This window comes from Buteo buteo, chromosome 14, assembly GCF_964188355.1.
Source record: "Buteo buteo chromosome 14, bButBut1.hap1.1, whole genome shotgun sequence".
Lineage (NCBI taxonomy): Eukaryota > Metazoa > Chordata > Aves > Accipitriformes > Accipitridae > Buteo > Buteo buteo.
The window spans coordinates 4,046,384-4,071,625 of NC_134184.1; the positions used below are offsets into that span (position 1 = coordinate 4,046,384).

At 38.6% G+C, this 25,242-nt stretch overlaps 1 protein-coding gene across 5 annotated transcripts in view; it reads left to right on the forward strand.

Annotated features, from left to right (window-relative positions):
* Positions 1-25,242, forward strand: part of TMTC4 (transmembrane O-mannosyltransferase targeting cadherins 4) — a 60,643-nt gene that overhangs the window by 30,204 nt on the left and 5,197 nt on the right. For 4 of the 5 annotated variants that reach the window (XM_075045905.1, XM_075045906.1, XM_075045907.1 and 1 more), the window contains 10 exons: positions 4,826-4,987; positions 5,764-5,966; positions 7,650-7,821; positions 7,906-8,037; positions 16,082-16,161; positions 16,335-16,442; positions 16,565-16,706; positions 17,379-17,493; positions 17,981-18,093; positions 24,722-24,791. In XM_075045905.1, the coding sequence (XP_074902006.1) occupies positions 4,826-4,987; positions 5,764-5,966; positions 7,650-7,821; positions 7,906-8,037; positions 16,082-16,161; positions 16,335-16,442; positions 16,565-16,706; positions 17,379-17,493; positions 17,981-18,093; positions 24,722-24,791 (1,297 nt within the window). Of the gene's footprint in view, positions 1-3,404; positions 3,489-4,825; positions 4,988-5,763; positions 5,967-7,649; positions 7,822-7,905; positions 8,038-16,081; positions 16,162-16,334; positions 16,443-16,564; positions 16,707-17,378; positions 17,494-17,980; positions 18,094-24,721; positions 24,792-25,242 lie in introns of all 5 variants that reach the window. The other variant, XM_075045909.1, reaches the window with a different exon arrangement.

Here is a 25,242-nt window from a genome sequence, read left to right on the forward strand (position 1 = left end):
GTGCTATGACATCTTTGCAGCAACATGAGTCATAATGGGACAGCATTAGAATTGCATTGCAGAGTGAAATCCATTCCACACTTCTCTCAACAGTACATTAAAAATATGGTACGGAAGAGCTGACTGCTCGATGCAAGAAGTTCTCCAGGGTCAGTAGGTATATGCCTGAAACGGTTGTTTAACACAGTTTGGTCAGAGTAAAGAGCGAGAGAGAGATTATGCAGATTCTCAAATTAGTAATTTGAAAAAGTACATTAAAAAAATTATTATGTCTACTTTGCCAATCCCACTAAAAGTATTACACTGTTTTTTTCATAATACAAATTACCAAACAGGAGACAGTTCCTAGTAGCTTGGGAGTTTAAAGGAAAAAATATGTAAGCACACATAGTCACTAAAGATCGAATTTCTGACTTTTGTTGATATTGCTTTATCTAGTACTGGCTCAAGTGGAATCTGGCACCTAGTATTTGCACTGGCAAACAAATCACAGAAACAATCAGCTTCGGGTGAATGATTGATAGCAGCCAAATAGACTAACAGCCTACTAGAATGTCACTACTGTTCAAGAGCTACATCATTTGCCTCTCATCCAAGGTTCAGCAAGGCAAAGGAATATTCATTGTACTTTGCATCGATCAGTGGTTTCACTGCAGAGAAGCCTTGCTCATGTTTCTGAGTAGCACAAGTCCTATGGGGCTTTTAAATTCCTTTGCAAAGAGTGAAGTGAGGAGCTTCAGAGGAAGATCAGTGAAAGGGGTATCTCTAGAACTGAAACAGTAGATTTGATCAAGAATGGCTAAGTGAGGGGAGCAGGAGTATTTCAGGCAACAAATAGGAACGCTGGAGAATCTTGCTGTATAATGAGAGTAATGTCAACTAGCATATGACAAGGAAGGAGTCTGGAGCTGTAGGGGACTAAAGCAGAGCCAGTTCAGAATTAAAGTGATGGAAATAAAAGGTAATAAGGAGGACGCTGTGAATAAGTGGTTGGTCAGCCTCACATCAGTGCCTGGTAAGGTCATGGAACAGGTCCTCCTGGTAGTTATGTCAAAATATATGAAAGACAGGGAGATGATTAGAGGCAGCCAACATGGCTTCACCAAGGGCAGATCGTGCCTGACTAATCTAGTGGCCTTCTGTGATGGAGTGAATGGATCAGTGTACAAGAGAAGAACTGCTGATGTCATCTACCTGGATTTCTGTAGGGCCCCCCACGACATTTTTGCCACTAAAATGGAGAGATGGGGGTTTGACTGATGGACTGTTAGATGGGTAAGGAATTGGCTGAATGTCTGCATCCAAAGAATTACAATGGCTCGATGTCCCTGTGGAAACCACAATGAGTGGTGTCCGCAAAGGTCCATACTTGGACCAATACTATTTAATATCTTCATCAATGACATAGTGGAATTGAGTGCACCCTCAGCAAGTTTGCAGATTACACCAAATGGAGTGGTGCAGTTGAGGGAAGGGATGCCATCCAGAGGGACCTTAGCAAGCTTGAGAAGTGGGCCCATGTGAACCTCATGAAGTTCAAGGCCAAGTGCAAGGTCCTGCACCTGGGTCGGGGCAATCTCCAATATCAGTACGGACTGGGGGATGAATGGATTGGGAGCAGCCCTGTGGATAAGGACTTGGGGGTACTGGTGGACAAAAGGCTGGACATGAGCGGGCAATGTGCACTCGCAGCCCGGCAGGCCAACTGTATCCTTGGCTGCATCAAAAGAAGTGTGGCCAGCATGTCAAGGGAGGGGATTCTCCCCTTCTACTTCATTCTGGTGAGACCCTACCTGGAGTACTGCATCCGACTCTGGGGTGGATGGAAGATGTGGCCCTGTTAGAGTGACTCCCCAGAAGGGTGACAAAATGGTCAGGGGGCTGGAGCACCTCTCCTGTGAAGAAGGGCTGAGTTGGGGTTGTTCAGCCTGGAGAAGAGAAGGCTCCAAGGAGACCTTATTTTGTGGCCTTTCAATATATAAAAGGGTCTTATAAGAAAGATGGAGAGAGACTTTTTACCAGGGCCTGTAGTTACAGGACAAGGGGCAATGGTTTTAAACTTGAAAAGGTATATTTAGATAGAATAGGATAGAATAGAATAGAGTATTTGCACTTGGAAGGGACTTACAACAATCATCTAGTCCAACTGCCTGACCACTTCAGAGCTGACCAGAAGTTAAAGCATGTTATTGAGGGTATTGTCCAAACACCTCTTAAACACTGACAGACTTGGGGCATCGACCACCTCTCTAGGAAGCCAGTTCCAGTGTTTGGCCAGTAATGAATTCTTTGCAATGAGGGTGGTGAGACACTGGAACAGACTGCCCTGGGAAGTTGTGGATGCCCCATCCCTGGCAGTGTTCAAGGCCAGGTTGGATGGGGCTTTGAGCAACCTGGTCTAGTGGAAGGTGTCCCTGCCCATGGCAGGGGGCATTGGACTAAATGATGTTTAAAGATCCCATCCAACTCAAACCATTCTATGATTCTGTGAAATGTGTCAAAGTCAAACCTTTTTGGAGGATTACTCTTTAAGCATGAAGAGCTCAAAACATTATGCTTCCGTTTTGTGACTTTTAAACAGCTCTGTCTGGATGAAGAAAACATCAAATATGCCTTTTTCTTCTTCTTTTAATAGAAATAATTAATTTTAGCTCCTGCCACCTACAAAAATCTGTTCTGCTCTTTTCACGGAAGTGTATCTCTGTTTGTTTTGTTTTGTTTTTTTGAAATGCAGATCTTAAATTCTCTTACTTGCAGTTTTTTTCTTCTCAACTGAGACAGGTTTCAGTTAACTCTAAATCAAAGATGATACTATAACACTTCTTCCACTTTTAAAATTCTGCCTACTAAGAGATTTTGTGGCGATTTGTGAAATCTGGCCTTTAAGAAGCTGCATGTACTGTTAAATGAAATGAAGCCTGACATAAGAGGTTTTGTGTAGTTAATCTGTCATAAGGCAGTTATAAATTGTCACTATATGGTTTTCCTTCATAGCACAATTCTCTTCCAAAAACAGGTTTTAGGAATGATTTTCCTATAACCCTCATTGTAGTGACTTTGGTTACTGAGATACATAAGTTGGAAGTAAACATTTGAGCACAAAAGTTAACATGTAAAATCAATTTTTACATGTTACAGACTTCTTTATCCTTAGGCATTCAGCTACATATTTTATGACGACTCTGTTGTCAACTACAAATATTAAAAACCCATCTGAATATTGCTTTTAAACTTAACTTTTCCATCATTTTAGAGAATAAATATCTTCAGTCAGGGTACTATTGGATGTCTGTCTTTGTGCAGCAAGCCTACTTTTTTTTTTTTTTTTAGTCTTCAGAAATAACTAATATTGATCTCCTAAATAATTGTGGTGGTGCTTGCTAATCAGCATATTGCAATAATAGGTAATAATAATAATAAGAAGAAGAAGAATAATCAGTGTGCCAGCTCCTCTGGAGGACATAGAACTGATCATGTATAACTATCAGGTAGGTTTTTAAAGGTAATAGAAGCATATCAGACTAAGGGAGGAAGATAGGAATAAAGGAAGGCTAATACTGGAGATCACATGACTGTATTTTTTAGGAGTCAACGTTTCCATGTAAAAATCCATAGTTTACTGAAAATTTAATCTTTATATGTGTAGAATGGAAAGAGAAGGGGCCCAAATGATCTCTCATTTCAGAGAAACTCTCGTCTTCCATCTTTTGCTTCTCTAATGACTTGTTGAGGCTGTGTATAATAATTTCAGTCATCAGAAAGCTCTAAGGCAGCCCTACAGCACTGTAACACAGGGGGTCAGAAAGAAGCTATGTCCTTCATATGTCCTGAGTTACCATTTGCTAGCTGGGTAGGGTGTTGGAAGCTTGTATTTGCATCTCAAAGCTGTGACAGGGATATCATTATAGTTACTGATGATTCTGTTTCCAGTCTCTACTGGTGAAGACTGAAGAACCTCTACAGTATACAGTGTTTTTCTTTTCATTTATGAAACTGATGTGTGCTTGGAGAAAATGTGTTACACTTTATGGAGGAAAAAATGTCTGTCAAATTTAGCTTCTATGACATCACTTCTCTATGTTTTACATAAATTGCCTTCTTTAGACCCTAAAGTGTATATTGTAAAACATGTGATGTAAATCAACTGAGTTAATGTAGATAAAACACAATTTTTTTTAGATCTTGGGTAATTTTAGCCTGACCGAAGTTATTTGAGTGCCTGTCTGTCATCAACTTTTTAATCACGTTAGCGATTGTGAAAATTTTAATTCAGTTTCTAATTCCTCCCAGTTTCTAACTCTGCAGTTTTCTTTTGTATGCATGTAATTTTACCTCTAAAGAGACCTAAGTGGACAAAAACTTTCAATGATAAGCAGTCAACTGGATATAGCTATTTAAAACAAAGTTCACAAAGTAACCATCCTCCATTTTAAAAAAACAAGATAGATCAATTTAATACGCTGTATACTAAAGGCTGTATACTGTTCAAATTCCCTATCAGAAATTGCTGTGTAAAAAATTACATCAGCTATAGAGTTACTGAGGATTTGTAGAAGAGAGACTTCTTGAATAAAAAAAGTTTTCCGATTGAGAAGAAAATGAAAATGTTTGCAAAAAATATTTTGCAATTAGTCAATGAAAGCATAGTGAAGTTTGAGAGCTTTCTAGTAACGGCAAAAATAATAACAATGTCAAGTCTAATATCAAAAATGCACAGGAATAGCCTCTTCTGTCTGAGGTAGTGGTGAAAAGAATGTGAATGTAGTGGGGAAGAGAAAAAAATAATGGTTTTTATATGAGGGTTTTTTTTCTTTCTTTCCTGTAGAATGCTGTGCTGTTAAGAAAGGGGCTGCTTTTCAGGATAACTCTTCTGATGTCTGGAGGGGCCAGTATACTTTATATACGCTGGAGGATTATGGGCACAGGGCCACCGGCTTTCACTGAAGTAGACAACCCAGCTTCATTTGCAGACAGTCTGTTTGTGAGAGTAAGTTATGAAGTGGCTTTTTTCTGGCCAGCTCAGAACATTTGTCTTTGTCATCAAATCAAATTTTCTGTGCTTCAAAGAAACAGTAGAGTGGGCAGTCTTTATATTTCAAGATGTGTGATGAGTCACCGTCACTTGTGCTGCTGTGATGATTTTCTGCAATTTTTTAAAATAGTATACCTTGTATATTCTTTGCATTCAATTTAGCATGCACTGCACACATGGCAGCACATTTCCATTTACTCACTATTTTTCCCATGCATTCAAGGATTTAGCTTTTGCTGGGTTTCATCCCTTTTCCACATACTGTGCTTGACTTTTCATCTCTTCTTTCACAATTGAAGAAAACAGCATAAAGTTCTGGTCTGGTGCATTTGGAGTATGTCTTGGCTTTATATCTCTGACTGCATTAAGGCTCTTTCTGGAGGTGGAGAAAGAAGGGCAAAGACAGTAGGTGCTGTCTTTTGACATTTTCTCCTATTGTAGGAGATTATTCTTTTTACAGGTGGATATTGGTTGGACAGCACAGAACTGCATTTCCCTGCTCTGAATAGGAGACCCATTTAGCTATGTTTAAAAAAAAAAATAAAAATTAATTTCACAGCTGTAAAATAAATGGATATGTAACTAGTTGTAGTATAACAGTGTTTAAGGCCTTTTTATTGTATAAGATGTATTTTGTGATAAGGGAAATGATAGCAGAGAGAAGAACTAAAGTTGCCTCCCCCCCTCAAGTTTAGTCTCAAATAAATGTTTGTTTTCTGTTTGACTGACAGGCTATAAACTATAATTACTACTATTCCTTGAATGCATGGTTGCTGTTGTGTCCCTGGTGGCTGTGTTTTGATTGGTCAATGGGCTGCATACCCCTCATTAAATCCGTCAGTGACTGGAGGATAATTGCACTAGCAGCACTCTGGTTCTGCCTAATTGGTCTGATATGCCAAGCTCTGTGCTCAGAAGACAGCCATAAGAGAAGGTAAGAGACAGTGATGAATTTTAAATGCCTGGCCAACTTGAGTGCAGTATTATTTTGTTAAATCCACTACTGATAATTTTAACAATTCAGTGCAACCAGTGTCTAGCAAATGCAGTTCCAATAAATATTTATAGCTGTCATTACAGTTTTATCCCAATTTGGGCCCATCAATGTACACTGACTAGTGGGAAACAGAGTTGGAGGAGGAGGAGGAAGTATGGATGGCTGCTTTATTTTTCTCCTGAAATGGCATTTTGAGATCCTTAACACTGTAGGCGGTAAAAAGTAGTATGTGCTCAGAACAGAGTAGGAAATTATGTGTGTTGTTGCCCCTACTTCTTACAAGTCATCATCTCCTTTAATCTTCTCCTAATAATGAAAGAGAGAGGAGATGTGCCTTGAAAGGAGGTAGATAGAAATGCTGGCCATGGCCATACAATTAAAAAGTAAAATGCTGACCCATAGCGTCTACTGAGGAAAGAACTTGTACTTTACCCAAAGGAACTAAAAAATTCATTGTAAACTATTCTGGCTCACTAAGGGCTTCCGTTTAATTTTTCAGGTTCTGTTCCCATGGATTTTATGTAGAATTAATTTCTTAGTTCCTTAAAAATTTTCAACAGTTCAATACAACGAGGTCATTCTGTTGTTCAGTGCTGAATATTTTCTTTTTCTTTTCTGTGGTATTCTGTAATTTCATCTCTTCCCCCTCCTCCCCTCAAATGTTAACACTCCACCTGCCTTCCTTTCTGCTGTTCCTGTACTCATTTGCACAGATAAAATCATTTTGCAGAGGGGCTGAATTCTTGCTACAAGCGATGTCATACTTTCTAGTAAAAACACACTCAGTAAGCTTATATTGCTGAACAGCTTTTTAGTAAAGACAAAAAGTATAGTGAAGGCTAGGACTCTTGGGTATGAGAAAAGACTAAAAGGACATGTCTACATTAAAGTATAGAGATTTATTTGTAATAAATTAGAGTAGAAAACTACCATGCCTGTGGCCTTTATAACAAACACCTGACACAGACCTGGAGTTCTTGTTCCCTTACGTGAGCTCTGTAAAAGTAAGGTACCTCGTCTCAGTTGTCTAAGCTCTGTCCATAAAGAGTTCCCTGTTGAGGATTACTCATCCTCACATAGATACCTAAACCAAGGAAGACAAACTGCCCTCGAGAAGTGCCTCTTTCAGCTGACTGTAGAAACAGTGTAGATTAGTAACTTTCAAGTGGTTAATCACAATGGATTCTACTATTGATGTATTTGTTAGGAAAACGTGCTCTCAGTAGGATGTATACCTAAGTTTCTTCTTTAACAGTGACCTGTATTTTTCCCCTGTTATTGTCTTACTAGTTCCAAAAACAGACAGGCAGCTTTTACCATTACCTTTCCTGCCTGTGTATTTTCAATAGGAATTATGTAATTAATGTGTAATTGGGATATTTGCTGGCCTGGAAGCGTGAACATTGCTTTTCTGGAAATTATAGCTAGGGTTTTAAAAGTGTCTGATGGAATGAAGTGTCACTGGAATTTAACCCGATTAGCTCTCAAGGGCTGCTTTTGAATGCCCTGTTCCATACTCACATCTTTCTACAATGTGTAAATAAAGTTTATATGTTAACTGGAAAAAGGTACTTTTGTTCAAATTTGTGGTTAATTTGAGAATCTGTTTCTTGTTTTCAGAATTCTTACACTGGGACTTGGATTTCTTATTATCCCTTTTCTTCCTGCAAGTAATCTGTTCTTCCGAGTAGGATTTGTTATTGCAGAGAGAGTTATCTACCTCCCCAGTATTGGATATTGTATTCTGTTTACATATGGATTTAGTCTCTTGAGTAAGCAAGCCAAGAAAAAGGTAACATCAAAACAATCAGAAAAGTTGATGATGAAGTGCTTCAACTGAATGGTTTGTTTCTTAACTTGTCTCTCTTTCCTTAAGAAAATTCTTGCTGTGGCAGTACTTGGAATCTTGTTGGTAAATGTTATGCGCTGTGCACTCCGCAGCAGTCAGTGGAGGTCAGAAGAGCAGCTTTTTAGGAGTGCACTGTCAGTGTGCCCTCTGAATGCAAAAGTAAGTCACTCGTGGACTTTTAATCTTTTTTTTTTTTTTTTTTTTGTAAGTGTTTTGAAATTTGGGATAGAGGAGGTGTTACGCATAGTTAATATATTGTGGTACAGTGTTATCGACAGTCTTGCTTGGTGCAAGAATATGACATTGACATGCCGGACACCTAAATTACAGTGGTAGCATAGTCAAAATACCAGACAGTGCAAATTACAATATTGTAATTCAGAACTTGGGGGTGGGAGTGGGAAGGGGAAGGAGAAAGGGGAATACACTTCAGGAAAGGCATCCAGCCAAACTGGATGTACTGCTAATAAAATCCGCTAGAACAATTGCGTGTATACTCATAGAATGGTTTGGGTCAGAAGGGACCTTAAAGATCATCTAGTTCCAAACCCCTGCCGTGGGCAGGGACACCTTCCACTAGACCAGGTTGCTCAAAACAAGTTATTACAACAAAATATTGAAAAGAAAGTAAGGAAGCTGTAGCAATGTATTCACCTGAACAATGCCTATGCTATGTTTTTAGAATCCTTTTTGTGTACCTTCCGGTGGTTTATATAGCCAACACAACTAAGGGACAAAGCAGCATATCATCAGTGTAATCACATCTGCTCTTTTACAGTGGCTGAATGGGCTAGAGTCTTCAGACGTGGGCACTGAGGAAAACTGCAATATTCCCTGCAAGGCTTAGTGAGGGAACAAGTAAGAGGGTGGGACTGGATAGGATATTTCACTGAGCTGAACACCAGTCTTTGGCATAGCAGACTGAATCTAGCCTGCCAATAGAGGTGACCTCCACAGCAGTCCTTTGGTAGCTGAGAGCGTGATCTGTTGGAGCATACCGCAGAGCCCTGATGTTGTCTGAATTTTAGCAGAGGCTCTCTTTGAAGAGCCTAGGAATAGGAATGCACAGCTTGTCAATAAAAATACATTGATGTTTTAAAAGATTAGATTTCTGTCATCTAGAGTGGTATCTAGACAGTACAGATCAAGACACAGAGCTTAAAAAGGAACCTGTGAATGTTCAACTTTGCAGAGTGATAAACTTAGCATCTACTGGAATACAAATATGCAGGAGTGAGCTGTAAAAAACATTTATGGCCGATATTTACAACATGGTGATGCCTTTCAATAATCTCAGATTTCAATACATAGAAAAAGAGCTGTTGTATTTTATTGTGTGGCAGTGGTCGGCAACCACCTCCTTTTTAATGATGACCTCAGCATAGCTTGTCTTCTGGATGACAAGCGCATGCTATAAATGGAGCAAACGCAATCTGTTTCTTTGTATGTAACTCCATCCATCTGCCATGGTAAGAGTGCTTTAGACAGATCCACACTCTTTGCCTGTGCTCCAAGCTCCTTGGACTCAAGCCATGTCTGGCTGGGAAGCTGTGTAGCTGTGTTCTCACAGTGCTGTGCTTGAGCCGATAAGCTGTGTGCAAGCTACTGAACTAATGCAGCTGGTTCAAAGCCAATGAGTGTACAGGGAAAATGAGCTTGTGTTTGTCAACATTGGGTCATGTAGACACGCCTGAGCTGTATTGCTGCTAGTGACAGCTTGCGCAAATGGAAAGCGTGGTGATGTGAACAGGGAGTGTTTTGTAGGCTCACGTTCCAATTTTGCTGAAGGAGTAACTTTAAAATCACAGTAGTAGGGAACTTTTCTAGGCAACAGCATTAGAGTCCATGTGTGAGAGCCAATCTGTTTTTTTCTTTATGGACTCAGCTATATTTATTCAGTTTTGACAAAGGTAAATGTAAAAACTGGAACTAGGTTCTGTTCTGATCTTCTGTTGTTGTCTTGAAATTGCAGGCTTCCTTTAAAAATGACTCCACAGGACTTTCTTTCAGTGGTCCATTTATTTCAGTGGGAGCCTGATGCAGACCAAAAGATGGAACACAAGTAATAGCTTTTTCTTGTTGTTCTTGAAACATCTTTAATAAGTGTAATGTGGTCATGCTTTACTTCCCTTATGTAGCAGGGTCCCAGAATCTCCAGGTGTCTCCCAACCAGCAACAAAAGCTGCTGTTCCTACTTCGTGTTTTGTGGTACAGCTCTGCAGCTCTTTTCAATTCCAGGTTGTCTGTATGTGAGCAGTGTAGAGTCAACTTAATGCTGAGTAACAAGTAGCTACAGCAGTGTTTTCTCTAATTTCAAGACTCATCTTCTTTAACCATCTCTTTCGATAGAGGTGTGGAAACTGCATTAAATCAGGTTGTCTGGCATAGTAGTGAATCTACCCCCTTGAGTGATGGATGCATCTGGTTCAAGAGGATGAAATTTAGGATCAACTTTGATAAATGTTGCCAGTGATTTTAAAATTTATTGGAAATAATCAGGCACCGTAATGAAGTTACAAAGATTTTAACTTTAAAAAAAAAAAGTTCACAATGCAGGTTTTTAAACATTTTAAATATCTTAAAATTTATTTAAAATGTTTAAAATATTTTAAATATCTATGTTATATATATTATATAGATATTTTTTTTTCCAAGAGAGAGAAAGAAACATTACAGATCTTGGTTAAACATGCCTAGGAGTACGTCACACATTTGAACTTGCACGGTCCTGCACTTAAGTTGATTTCAAAGGTTGTTAGACTGAAACAGTATACATTTTGAATACGCTTTGAATACATTTGGCAGTATTTTTCTTGGCTGAACAGAAGGTGCCTATATATTGATTCCATTTCCTCTTAACACCTTTTTTCATACAGTATAGATTGACTTAATTCATGGAGGTCAGTGGTGATATACACTAGTGTGAGTTAGAACCAGGCCCGTGTTGTTTCTGCTAAAGCAAATTTTGTGAGCAGTTGTAGAGACTGTTTTCTCCTGATGTGTTGGTTATATGTTACAGGTAGTTTATAAATTTGGAATATTTCAGTGCTACTAGCTTAAAAGGCTCACTGGATCCAATTTGGCATCTTTTCATTTGATGGCATTATGTTGCAAGTTTATCCTGGAGTGCTTTGTTGAAGTACTAGAATATCTAATGACAGGTTATGATAAAAGCATAACTACTGTTTCACCATATCAGACTCCTGGCTTGGATTTATCTCCTTAGCTTTGGATATCTACATCTGAGCGAGTCAGCCAGGCTCCCTTTATAACTGGGGAGGAGAAACCGTCTCTTTTACCACGTGGTTCATCATCACCTTGGACTAAATGAGTGACTTAGGCCAGAAGGACTGCACCCTAGATCTGTGTGTTTCTCTCCACTGATGATAAAAGAAGTCCTGACAACTAGAGCAGATGTGGATACATAAGGTTATGTGAGATTTTGCCCTTGCCCTACGGCTGTTCACTATTTCTAGACATTGCTGTATTGCTCCTCACCTTCTGAGGTCATTAAACATAGTTTCTTTTAATTTTAAAGATTATTCCCCAAAATGCTCATCTTACTGCCTTTTTTTGCCATGTGATAAGTTACTGTTGGAAGTGCCAAGTTACTTTTTCTCAGCTTTTAGCAAAGCCATGGCAGTTTTTAAAAATCCAGAGATGGTCTTTATTTCTGGATTACTTCCTCTAATTGATTATCTAAATAAAGTTTTCAGTTGCATTGTTAAATACATGGGAAATAGCCACCATTTTTCTTTTCCTAGAACTGAATTGAAATGATTGTAAATTGTTAATATTCTGTATGTAATCTCTACATTCTCCTTGCTACTGGCTTTTCTTTAAAGCATAGAAATTAATAAACATATTTTTTAAAAAGCCATTTCAGTAGCAACTTTTCTGCAGTAATAAACAAGGAAGTTATGATAATCACAACAGAATGTGTTACTAACCAGTGTCCCTTGACATAGTAAGGGTAGTAACTTTGTACTTGATGCTTTATGCAAACTGTAATTATTATAGGTACAAGTTTGTCAAAGACAAGCTATGCTAGTATTGAAAATGTACAACAGAATTTGGGAGATTGCTTTCTATAATTTCTTAAAAGGTCTTGTAAAACCTCTTTGTGACAGAACAATATTTAGTGCTGTTTAAAGATTTATGAAACTGATCTAGAGAGCATTTCCTTCAGATATTGAGAATTTTTTTCTAGGCTATGTATTAAAAGGGGATTATCTTCTGTAGAATTTACCTTAAGTGCTGTGGGCTATGTTTATAGGGGCTATCTGCAGTGTTTTGCCACATAGATACCATTTTAGATGTCAATTTTTTTGTATATAAGCTCAGTCATGCAGAAGAACCTTTAGACAACATTAGCTGCACAAACAAAATGTGAAGATCAAAAAGGCTTTGTTTTATTATTAATTTGAAAACAATTTCAGTAGTAAAGAGAAGAGTGTTTGATGAAAGAAGTTGGCATTGAACAGAAGGATCTGCATGTTTCTGTAGAAATTTTGACATCTGTGCTTTGCTTCCATCCTTTTCAGCAAATGCTCATATTTGCTGAAAAGATGATTATAAACAGCTAGGAAGAGATAGTAAAAAAGTTGGTAATAGGGGTGCTCCAACGGAGGGAGTATACCTCCTAGAAGATGCTAGTATGTTTCAATTTCTTCCTACACTGCTTTGACAAAACAAACAAACAAACAAAAAGTCAGTTTGACAGTAATTTTGGTTTTGTACAGGAGAATATAATTTTTTTTCTCTTCCTCATTTAAATGTGTGTGCACATTTAATCACTTAAATAAGAGTTCAAGCACTAAGTGTGTCTAACATACAATAATATAGAGTGCTTCTGCTTTTCTATACTGGCTTCTTAGGCCAATTGAGGTATTGTGAACAGACAAACACATAGAGCCAATTCTTTGGGTAGGCTGTGGTGCCATGGTTGTGTTAACTTTAAACAACGCATGCCTGTGGAGATCAACTAGGTTCTACCCTAGGGGATATTTACCTAATTGCCCTGATTTTGGAGAATACTGAGTTGTTATGGATCCCTGAGAAATGTTCCTTTTAGAGCTATTACTGTGAAGTAATTACCTGTTTAAGATTGATAGAGGAGCATGTGGGCTTAATGTAATACGTCATTTCCAGTTAGAATCTATCTTTAATCATTTAATAACAAAATGCTATGTCTGCTCTTAAATGCTTAATCAGGAAAGGAAAATCCTCCCTCCCAGGCTGGCATGCACAATATCTGTTAAAGGCAGAAGAACCACATCTCTAGAGATGAAATTTAAACCACCACACTGGCTCCTCATTTTTAAAGGCCAGATTCTTCCTGCCCGTTGGTATATAGAAAGGACTTGTGTCCCCACGTTGTGCAGGTAGGGCTCGCGGGAGAAGTCGAGGAGAGTTACAGCCTTGTGCTTAGCGGAGGGCGGGTGGATATTGTAGGCTTGGTTTGGGGGAGCAGAGCTGAAGCTGATCTTGGCAGCTCTCTGTCATGGCCAGTGAAGTGAGAGACGTGGCTGTACCGCAAAAGTCACCTGCACCTCCCAGATGAGTGTGTATGCCTGGAAACCTGCTGCTGACTCTGTTCTGAAGAGCAGGATCTATTATAATCCATTGTGGAGCTGGTTTTGTCACTGGATAATTACAGTACGCTGAGGAGTTCTTTCGGTATGTTTGGTTTAGTTTTTCTTCTCTTCCCGTCTCTGTCGCCACCATATTAAGGGGAACTAAAGCTACAGTTTCGCTTGAAGGAAAATTGGGAACCTGACATATAACGAGAAGCTCTTCCTTTTCAGCGGTATTGTATAGAAACACCATTTCCTTTCACACGGAAGCTATATCTGAGGACAGAAGAAACACACCATCGAAAATGCTAATAGTTTATTTCAATAGTTTTCCTATCAGTTTTAATAAACTATAGTACATCTTTTTAGTTCAGTTCACAAAACATACATGTACACTTAATATTTCATTTGATGTTTTGACTTGAGGGAATTGATATCTGTCAGGTTTCTGCAGTCTGCGCAATTCTGTTTACATGAGAAAAATATTCTTTCTGCTGCTGCTTTTGAGATAGAAATGCATATGAAGAAGTTACATGTTTCAAAAAACAGCTGACGTGAAATACTGAGTGGTTGGTGTATACCAAGTTTTTTCTCATATGTTCTGTCCCTAGTCTTTAATCAAAATTTCTTTTTTCAGTAATGCTTATGACTTTTGTAAAACATTAAAAAAAAAAAACCCCGCAACACTTTTCTAAAGCTTCTTAAAGAAAAAAATTGAATCACGTTAAATGTAATCTTGTTTGCTGATATTGAAATGTGAAGTCAGGTATTTTAAGGGCTAATATACATTATTGAGTGAAATCTTTCCATATGTCTTCTGTTTTGCCACAGTTTATCTTTTATCTGGAAACACAGCAAAGTTCAATAACCTAATTTACTCTGAATAAATTTTGAGTCTGTAAACTTCAGCATATATAATCAGAGCAATCCAGTTTAGTAAGAATGTTATCATAGTGTGCTGAAAAATTTCTGGAAGAGATATACAAATAGAATTCAGTCCTAAGAAACATGTTTCGGGGTGTATCATTTTATTTGAATGACTCCTGGGAAAACAATGCTATTCTGTCTTTTTTTTTTTTTTTTTTTTTTTTTTTTGACACCATCAGCTGATCTTTATGAATGGCTATGTCTTGATATAAAGGTACCATTCCATTGCTTCTTTGGCATAGGCCTTGTCGTATTTTTATGAATGTACAACAGAAGTGCCTGGATTTTTTTTTCCTGGAAGCTGTGCCAGAACTGGTTTTATGGGATGCTGAATTTGTGTGCTATTTTATATCTTGCAGCCTGAGGAGCTGCTTCTGTGTATGTATGCTTAGTAAGCTTTATAGCATCTTTCTCTCTGTAAAACCAGTGAAACTACATTTTTGCTCATTCTAGAAAGCACGGAAAACACTTTTAACTGTATTTGTTGATGGTTTGTTACTGCATAGTCACAATCATATAGAGATGGAATTCAACAATTAAATATAACAATTAGGTTCAAACATAATTGTGTGTGCTGGATCAATAGGTCCCAAGTATTGTGCCAAATGCAATTAGGATTTTTTCCTTTGATGGATACATGAGATAAAATCCTTTTTTGAATGTAGAAGGTGAATTAGAGTTATCTAAATGTATTACAAACCTATATTTTTGTACTTCAATCTGAAGCAATTCCTTCATAGTGTTTTTGAAAAGATTTAATTTAGATTTTCAAAGTATGGAAGAAATTACAATGTGTGTTTGTTTTAGATGAAGTATATACAATTTGATTTCAAATAGGTAATTTAAATAATGAGTTCTGATCTAGTTGCTGAGAAGTCTGTTTTCAGGAGTCAGTACTCACAGTACTTTTCTGTTATTTCTAAACTTGATTCTTCCCTTTGACCAGGTAATGTAGTCTTCTGAGTTTTCTCTTAAAGCAGGATTTGAGATATCTTCCAACTCAGATTTGTCCTGAAATACATTTATTCCTATCTAGTCCTTGCTATAAGTTCAGATGATGCATCTTCTTCCCTGTGGCCATATCTCAAAGCTCTAGATCCTTCCTTCATTCTCTACTTTTTAACAGGCAAGGTCTCCAACATGTTGCTATACACGTTATTTTTATTTCGGAAATGCTCTTTGATGCATTTGTATCCCAAGACAATAGCAGCATATGTCTGTGTTTGTTTTTGAAATATGGAGCTTAGTTTTTCTGTTAATGTTGACTTTCTGCTAGTTTATGCTATAGTGAAAGCAAAGTTTAATCAACACTTACATTGCTGTAGTGTTTCTTCTGCTATGGTGGATTTAATTTGAGTCAGACTTTCTCTTATCTGACAAATACATGAAATGAAGAGCAGGAAGTCTCCATATAAAGAGTCTTGTGGAAAGTGTGGTGACCTCATTTATAAAATCAGGAAGTGAATAATCTTTCTTAAATAGCTGGAACAGGTACACTGATTTATTAATTTATTCCTCTGATTTTGTCTTGCTCTCTTCATTGTATGTATTGTCCAATCTTAAGTATCCGCCTCCAGCAAAAGTCAGCAGTGAATGACGCAAGTGCTGACTGTTTCTATTTGGAGTAAGAATTTTTAGCAACTTGGCTCCACAAAATATCTGACTGTATAGCATCTGGTAGAATGTTCATCTGTTTTCAGGTGCACTACAATGTTGGCAAAAACCTGGCTGACAAAGGAAATCAAAGTGCTGCAATCAAATACTACAGAGAAGCTGTAAGGTATTAGGAATTTTACTGCTTTAATGAACTATCCTAAAATTGCTTTCATGTTTAACATGAAGAAAATGCTTAGGTATTCATTTTCATGATCTGCAGCATTGCAGAGCTAGCAATTTGCATATAGTAATACATGTCCCATACATAATAATCATCTCTTAAATTTTAAATTTTAGGTTGAATCCTAAATATGTACATGCCATGAACAACCTTGGAAATATTCTGAAAGAAAGAAATGAGCTCCAAGAAGCAGAAGAGTTGCTGTCCTTAGCTGTACGAATACAGTATGTTTAGAACAATGCTAAACCAAGTTTTGCACCATCTGAGCAGAAATGATACAAAAGGATCCTGTGTTCCAAATGCTCAATTGTCCTCTCTCTTGTCTTTTTTTCCCCAATTTGCCCAGACCTGATTTTGCTGCTGCATGGATGAATCTAGGAATAGTACAGAACAGTTTAAGAAGGTTTGAAGAGGCAGAGCAAAGCTACTGGACAGCAATTAAACATAGGAAAAAATATCCAGATTGTTACTACAATTTAGGGCGGTTGGTAAGTGCTTTTGAATAAATGATAGCTGTGACAGGAATCTCTGTCACAGTGTGTGTGTGTGTGTTTGTATAATTCCACTGTACTGTTAAATGCTGAGAGTTATTCCAGTTTGCTTGATTTGTAGTTCAGGGTGATTTCATATTTTTGGTAGCTTTTCCTGTTGCTTTCCCAGTACACTTCCTTCCATACAACCTGTGGTAGTCCTACTTTCTCCTATAAAGAGGTATAAACAAAAATATAGATTGTGGTCTTTTGTTCAAAAGATATTAATCATTTCCCAATATTAGACTGTTTTGCAGTCATTAGTATATTGTTAGGTAGTAGAACTATGCCAAAAAAATTACATTTAGATTCTTGGAAATATTGATATTAAATATTTACTTATTCTCCTGTGTAGATTTCTAAATTGTATGCTGGTTTTCTTCCCTATCCTATTGGTACATGCATATTTGAAAACAAGCCTGGCTCCCAGAGAAAAGCAGGTTAAAACTAGTATATAGCGCTCTATCTTCCATACTACCATAGTATTCTCTTCGCATTTCTTATTTTTGTCTATAAAAACAAGTTCTACTAGAATAGAGTGAGACATTAACAACTCTTTAGTGTTTTTAGTGCATGATAGAAAAGTAAAGCCAATCAGAGTGAAACTACTGGGTTTTTCTTTCTTTTTAGTATGCAGATTTGAATCGCCATGTAGATGCATTGAATGCATGGAGGAATGCTACAGTTCTGAAACCAGAGCATAGTTTGGCTTGGAACAATATGATTATATTGCTTGATAACACAGGTATAAGCCTATTTGAATGTTTTAATGAATAATTCAGTGTCTAGCAATACTTAAAGCTTTATCTGTATTTATGTAAAAGGAGTTCTGCCTCTTCTTTGGCTACCCAGACACTCTGTAAAAATATAAGAATACCTTCTGACTCAGTGGTTTTAAAGCATCACTTGAAATCTAGCCCATAAATTGAATTTCTGATCCTTATTTGAAATGCCATCATTGTGCAAGCATGTTTGTATTATAGACCAAACTTCAGAACTTTTGAATCTGTGCTTTGTTGTTCTTCTGAAGGTGTTTTCTGTTAAAAACAAAATGGAGGGAGTTTATTGTCTTATTCTGCGGGATTTTACGTTTGTGTGTGTGTGATGCCTGGTTTTCTTTAAAAATGCATGTAATCAGCTATTCATACAATATGCGTGCTTGCAGCATGTAAAGTAACTAATAAAGCTGTGTTAAAAGATGCCTTCTCTTTTTCTACTGCATGGGCTCCCAGGCAATCTAGCTCAAGCAGAAGCAGTTGGAAGAGAGGCCCTGGAATTAATACCTAATGATCATTCCCTCATGTTTTCATTGGCAAATGTACTGGGGAAATCGCAAAAATACAAGGTAGGTAACTAGAGCTTTCCGAGTGTTGCATTTTGGGTTTGGTTGGGTTTTTTCCTGTTTAAACTCTGTGTAAGTTTTTTGTAGAAACTGTTTGAGGCGGTCATTGTGGACTGTGACTTTGATACAGGTTTCAGTGCCCATTTCTGTCACAGTATTGCTGTGTGATTCTGGCCTAAGTTCATCCCACCTTACATTAGGTGGGTTACGAATGTTGCTGCCCTCAACTGTCAGTGGTCAGTGGAGGGAAATAGGCTCTTAAGCACACTAGAGGGCAGTTAGGGTCTTGTATTGCTTCACTGTCGACACAAAGAGCCAGCTCTCATTTAGAGGCCTTGGTTCAGGAACTAAAATTAGATGTGACGTGCTAGTCCTTGTGCTTTTGGTATGTAAAGGAAGCAAGGTTTATCATTACCCAATATGAATTCTAGCCTCTTTGCCTCAGACGCTATCTAAAATAGAGATGCAATGCACAGCTTTGCTAATCCCAGATTGAGGATGGGATACCTGGGTAATCCCAGAATATTATGAGAAAAAGTCCATACACTGAGCAATGTATTGAACTTTCTCTTAGATGCAGTGGACCAGCCTGTGAGTGGTACCTCAACATTAGCTACTTATATTTACAAGTAGTAAATGTAGTGGAACAGATAAGAACAAGTTATTTTCTAAAAGGAATCATATGAGCTGACAGAGAATAAATCATACACAGTTAATATATTTGGTTGTTTTAATTGACTCCATAGTCACTGATTTATGCATTTGATATGGACAAATTAATAATCAAGGAAGTTTGGGTATTCCTCAGAAAAATGTCATTTCCTGAACTATGGCTTTTGGGGGTTTTGATGGCTTTTTCATAGTGATTATGTTAGCAGTACTGAAGGAACATGCTCAATATATGCAAAGTAAGAAGATTTTATGATGTGAAACTTATCAGAATAGAAACATTTTTCCACCAATTACTGTGTCCACTTAAATTTCTACAGTCTTGTTCAGCTGTGGAGTCATGACCTGTCCACATGTGAAGCCAGGGCCTGTGACAGCCCAGCGCTTGCTTTTGTTTGTGTTAGTGATGCTGTTAGGCACCCCATTACTGTTTCTCTAGACTGGCTGGGGGTTTTTCTATACACTCTATTTCTTTTCTCTCTCCACCTGAGACTGTTATAAAATATGTATTTTAGGTTACTTTAACAAAGTTCCAGAAGGATAAAAATTAACATCCAGAATGTATAAGGGATGAGATTATGGAGGAGGTAATTGCTAGGATTATTTTGGTGAGTCATGACTGTGAAAGAATAGAGGATTGTATAGTTATTCATCAAGAAGAGTATGCAGCATGACAGAATAAAGAGCATTTATAATGAAATAAGTGGAAAAAATAAATTGAAAACAAGCTAGAAAACTTCTCCAAGTGTAGGAGAAACAAGTCTGTCTTAGTGGATTTAAAAAATAAAAAAGGAGGTAGTGATTTTGATTGCTAGCTCTGAAAGGTCATTATGCTGCAGAGGAATGTGTTGGAGGCAAAGTAGAAATGATAGTGGGGAAAAATGAAGCTTTCAGGTCAGCATCCTGAATAAAGCAAAAGGAGCAGTGGAGCCCAGGGAAGAAAGCAGGGGAGCCAGTGAGTGTTTTAATAGTTCAATATGGAGTAGTAGGTTTGCGTAGAGCAAAAAACTTAACTAGTCACTTGAAATTGATGGGTTGTAATGGGGAGAGCAAATTAAGGGTTTGATCTCAGCAGTTGTATTTTGCATCACCTGGAAGGAGGAGATACAGGGGTTTTTTTTAAGTGGGAGATTGCTAAATGACAATAAAAAGCATGGAAAATTCAGATTTCTTGTCCACCCCCTCACGATGTAAAAACAGAGAAGTGGATGGCTCGTTAAGGATTTTTATTGAGTGTTTGAGATGGGAGGGGAGGAGGGGGGGATGGAGACCATCAGGGTGATGGAGGTAATTTTCAGAGGGCTGCCTGGCTGTGTCTGATGTGTTGTATAACCTCAGGCATTTCATTTATTGGGTTACTTGTTATGTGTCTGTATAAAAGTTGTTACTGTATTGGCTCTGTTGCTGTAAAGTAAGAGTTGTTCTAGGATTTTTTGTTATCTCTTATTTTAAAAGACATTAAGTCAAAAAGGTTTTACTATGTTATGAGATATTTCCTTCCAATAAGCAGACAATATTCTCCTTCAGTTTCAAATGCACTTTGATTTTCAGCAGAAGATGGTTTTCCTAAGTGACCAAAAAAAACCCCAAACCTTTTTGATTTCTGTTTGTATCTAGTCATGAATGATTTATTGTTCCAGAAACAATAGCGCATAAAGGATGAGCTGTTTTGGTGGTTTTGTTTTGTTTTTTAATTAACATCTGTTATACCAAGTTAGAGTTCTCCTTTAAATGCTTGTCCTTGTCACAGTGTGTGAAGAGCCAAGCTATCTTTAGTTCATTGAAAAATATGTATGCTGTATTTTTGTTATGTATAAATCTATGCTTTTTCTGTAAAAAGTAAAATAAATTGAAGCCATTCAGCATTTTTTGTATTTGAAATAAAGCCAGGCTACAGTTTTGTGCTGTGGCCTTGGCGGCAGATGGAATGCAGTGTGCTTACCCGAAGCCTCTGCTATATGCAGTGTGCAAGTTTCTTGGCAACACTTGAAGATTTGGCAAGATAGAGCAATTTGAAATATCACCAATGTATATTTACTCCATATATCTACAGTAATATGAATATGATGCACCTTAAATAGCCTTTAATCAGCCAGTATGCTTCTACTAGCTGCTGAGCAAAGTAGTGGTGATTAAAATGTTTTCAGCATGCAGTTGAAGATGTATGGTAATGGCAGCCAACTCTGAGAATCTATTTTATTAAATTTTCTGGGAACGCATTGCACATGTCCCATTGTGCTTCAGCAGTGAAAGCATGAGTCCATACGTTAGGTGCTTCTCTGTGTAGGTGGCAAATTTTAGGCATACGACTGAATTAACTGGACAGCCCATCTTTCACTTTGCTGTTAACCTGCTGTTGTGGTTTAACCACCTGCCCAGTGAAGAAAGCAGAGATTTACTTATTAGACCAAAATACTAAAATTTGCAGTGGAAAAAAATACAACTTTGTGGGGCTTCTGATTACTAAATGCTTTCAAGTGGCAATCCACTGGTTTTTTTAGGCTTGGATGGTTATATGAAAAGAGGAGGTTGTCTTGTAACACCACTAGACTTGCCAAATGTTTGAGTCTCAGTATGTTCTCAGGTGACTAAGTTAAAATCATAGAATAATTTTGACTCGAAGGGACATCCAGAGGTCATCTAGTCCAACTGCTGACCCAAACCAGGGCCATCTCCAGTTGAATCTTGAACACTTCTATGGATGGAGATTCTAAAACCTCTCTGGACAGCACCTTCCACTGCTTGACCATCCTTATGATAAAAAAAAATAAAATTGTTTCCTTTTATCTAATTGGAATTTCCCATATGCCAGCTTGCATCCACTGTGTCTCATCCCATCTCAGAGACTTGTGGAAAGAGTCTTTCTCCATCTTCTCTGTATCATCTGATCAGGTAGTTGTAGATGGCAATAAGGTTTCCCCTTCGTCTTCTCTTCTGAAGGCTGAAGAGATCCAGTTCTTTCAGCTGCTCCTTGTATGTCTTGTGCTCCAGCCCCTAACTATCTTGGTGGCTCTCTGCTGGACTCACTAAAGTATTTCCATGTCTTTTTTGTAATGGAGAGCCCCACCCTGAACACATACTCCAGATGTGGTCTCGCAAGTGCTAAGAGAGGAGGAGGATTACTTCCCTGGACCTGCTGGCTGTACTTCTACTTAATGCAGCCCAGGATGTGGTTGCTTATCTTTCTGTGAGGGTACACCGATGGCTTTTATTCAATTTGCTGTCTACCAGGCCTACCAGATTAATTTCTGTAGAGCTGTTTCCTAGGCAGTTGCCTCCCAACCTGTACTTTTGCATGGGGTTATCCCATCCCAGATGCAGGACTTTGCATTTACTCTTGTTGAACTTCATGAAATTCCTGCAGTCCAATCCTGTTCAACATCTTCATTATTGATCTGGATGATGGGGCAGAGTGCACCCTCAGCAAGTCTGCAAATGAGACAAAACTGGGAGGAGTGGCTGATATGCCAGGGGGTCACGATGCCATCCCGAGGGACCTCAGCAGGCTGGAGAAACGGGCTGGTAGGAAGCTCACACAGTTCAACAAGGGGAAGTGCAAAGCCTTGCAGCTGGAGGGGCACAGTACATGCCGGGAGCCACTCAGCTGGAAAACAGCTTGGCAGAAAAGCACCTGAGGGTCCCGGTGGACACCAGATTGATTGAACATGAGCCAGCAATGTGCCCTTGTGGCAAAGAAGGCTAACAATATCTTGGGTTGTGGTAGCAGTGTAGCCAGCAGGTTGAAGGAGGTGATCCTTCCTCTCTAATAGTGGGGCCACACTGTAGTCCTGTGTCCAGTTCCCAGAGAGCCACGGACATACTGGAGAGAGTCCACCAAAGGACCACGAATATGATGAAGGGACTGGAGCATCTTTCCTATGGGGAAAGGTTGAGCCTGGAGAAGAGAAGTCTCAGGCAGAGGATCTCAATGTATATAAATACCTGAAGGGAGGGTGCAAAGAAGATGGAGCCAGGCTCTTTTCAGTGGTGCTGAATGACAGGATAAGAAGCAATGGGCCCAAACCAAAACAAGGGATGTCCCCTCTGAACATCAGGAAATGCTTTTTTACTGTGACTGTGACCAAACACTGGCACAGGTTGCCCAGAGAGGTTGTGGAGTCTCCATCCTTGGAGATGCTGCCTGGACATGGTCCTGGGCAGCTGGTCCTGCCTGAGCAGGGAGGGTGGACCAGCTGACTTCCAGAGGTCCATCCCAACCTCAACCATTCTGTGATTCCTGCTAGTCCATTTCTCTGTCCTGTCCAGGACCCTCTGAATAGCAGCTCTCCCCTCCAGTGTATTGAACATTCCCTCCTCTTAGGTGCTATCTGTAAAGTTTTTGAAAGTGCTTTCAGTGCCATCATCCAAAACATTCACAAAGACACTAAATAGTATGGGTTTCAGAGACCAATGCATCCAGGAACTTTAATAGTCTGGGTATGAGAATGCTCAAGATGCTGCTTATGCCAGGGAAAAGCAATGCTAAAACTTGTACTATGGAGTCATATACTCCCTAAATTTCCAGACATCTGGATCCCTTGTTCACTCCTATCCAAGAATTTCTTCTCCTGAAACAGGATGCCCTGCAAAAGGATTTGTCAGGAACCCTAGGGTTTTTATTTTCCTTGACCTGAGAAGATAAAGGCACTTTCTGCATCAGTCTCTCTTGGCTTAAGAGTAGCAGCCTGAGCTGTGCTCAGCAATGTTTTGAAAGGAGCATGTAGTTTGGGTTTGAATTTGGACATACTGGGAAGCTCTTAAGACACTCAAAGTTGAGTGACTCAATCTTGACATCAGAAATTTCTTGTCCCCTGAGGGACCCTTACAGAGACTTATTTCATGCTTCACATGAGAAGATGGTGGAACCAAAAATCTGGCTGACAGGTTTTCTTTTTCAGTAGAGCCTGTGTTGTGTTTTGTGGATATAAGTAATAAAAGCTTAGCGCAAAGGAAAGGTCTTTTCCCCAGGTTATTGTTCTCACATACCTCAGACAGCAAGTATGTGCATTCAGACGGAAGCCTACCACATTGAGGTAATTTTATCTTCAGGTCATTTGCATTGAAACTGAATGGGGAACTTTCCCTAAAACACAGCACAGCATAGAACTCTATGTAAAATTCACTCTTAAAATATCTAAACTTGCATGCAAGTGAGTAAATATGCACCATTTGGATTGGGGGGAGTGTATCTTTTTAAACGTCTGCAAGAAATATGCTCTGGAACAGAAGTATCTATATTAGCAGCTAGTCTGGGAAAATAAAAATGTTTGAATTAGAGAATAAATTTAGCCGTAAATTGTTCTCTGAATATTTGGTGAGGGAGCTCAGGTTTTCTAAGTAGTACTCAGATATCAACAGTCCTGAGAATACACACTGCAAGTGGGAATATGGAAAAGATAACTTGTGAGGAAATGTGAGGAATATTTCAGTTGGCTTGATTTATTTTAAGTAACAGGGACTCACCTACTCTTCATTGAGAACCACGTTGAAACATCTGTTTGAAAGGGGTTTACGGGAATGCCCCCATTTTAAATGCTAAAAACTATTTTAAAGGGAAAGGTGTCTAAAAGCAGCCTGTTCAGATACTGAATTATATTATCCCTAACTTGATTGAATAACTGTGGAAAACTTCAGTAGTAATGTTTGAAAATATTGTAACTATGCAAAAAAAAAAAAAAAAGTAAACTGCTTTGCAAACATCACTAGTGCTTAATAGCTCTCTGCTAAAATAACAGCAGCGTGTGAAAGCATGGCAATTATTTGTAGCATTATTGCTGTTTTCTGGAGGCTGTAGCCACCTGAGATACAGGATCATGCAGACTTAGAATATATATATGGTGGTATCATATAGATATGGCATAATTTGGGAGGGTTTTGAATTACAATCGTGGGTAAGCTTTGCATTATTTTATATACTGCAAGAGTAGACTGTCCTGTTGACTTGTTCTTCTAAATTATTCAGGAATCTGAAGCTTTGTTCCTCAAGGCAATTAAAGCCAATCCAAATGCTGCCAGTTATCATGGTAATTTGGGTAAGAGCCTTTCTAACTCTTATCAGCTGTATTGTTTGTTTGCTTCGCATTCATTGTGTGTAAAAAGAAAAAGCAATCTTTTGAGCCTTCTTCCTGCTGGGCAGGTTCCTATTTTACTTGGTAGAAAAACTGCCAGCCAGAAGAACAGGGCACTAAACCAGAAAAGCTGTCACATGATATGACAGATCAAGAGGGCTGCACAATCCAGCCCAGAGGTAGCTGCACTTCAGTGTCTGCAAATTGGTTCATTTATGCTATGCTTGTAACCCGCAATGAGCTCACCAGATAAGAGCTGCCATTTATGGCTGCAATGTAATTCATTCCTTCATCATTCCCATGCCAGTTCTGCTCCCAGGCTTTGCTCCTGCATTTGGCAACAGAACAAGCAGCTACTGTGCCACCAGCCAGCAAGAGACCCTCACTGGAAACAAATGCTTTAATGTTGTTTTCC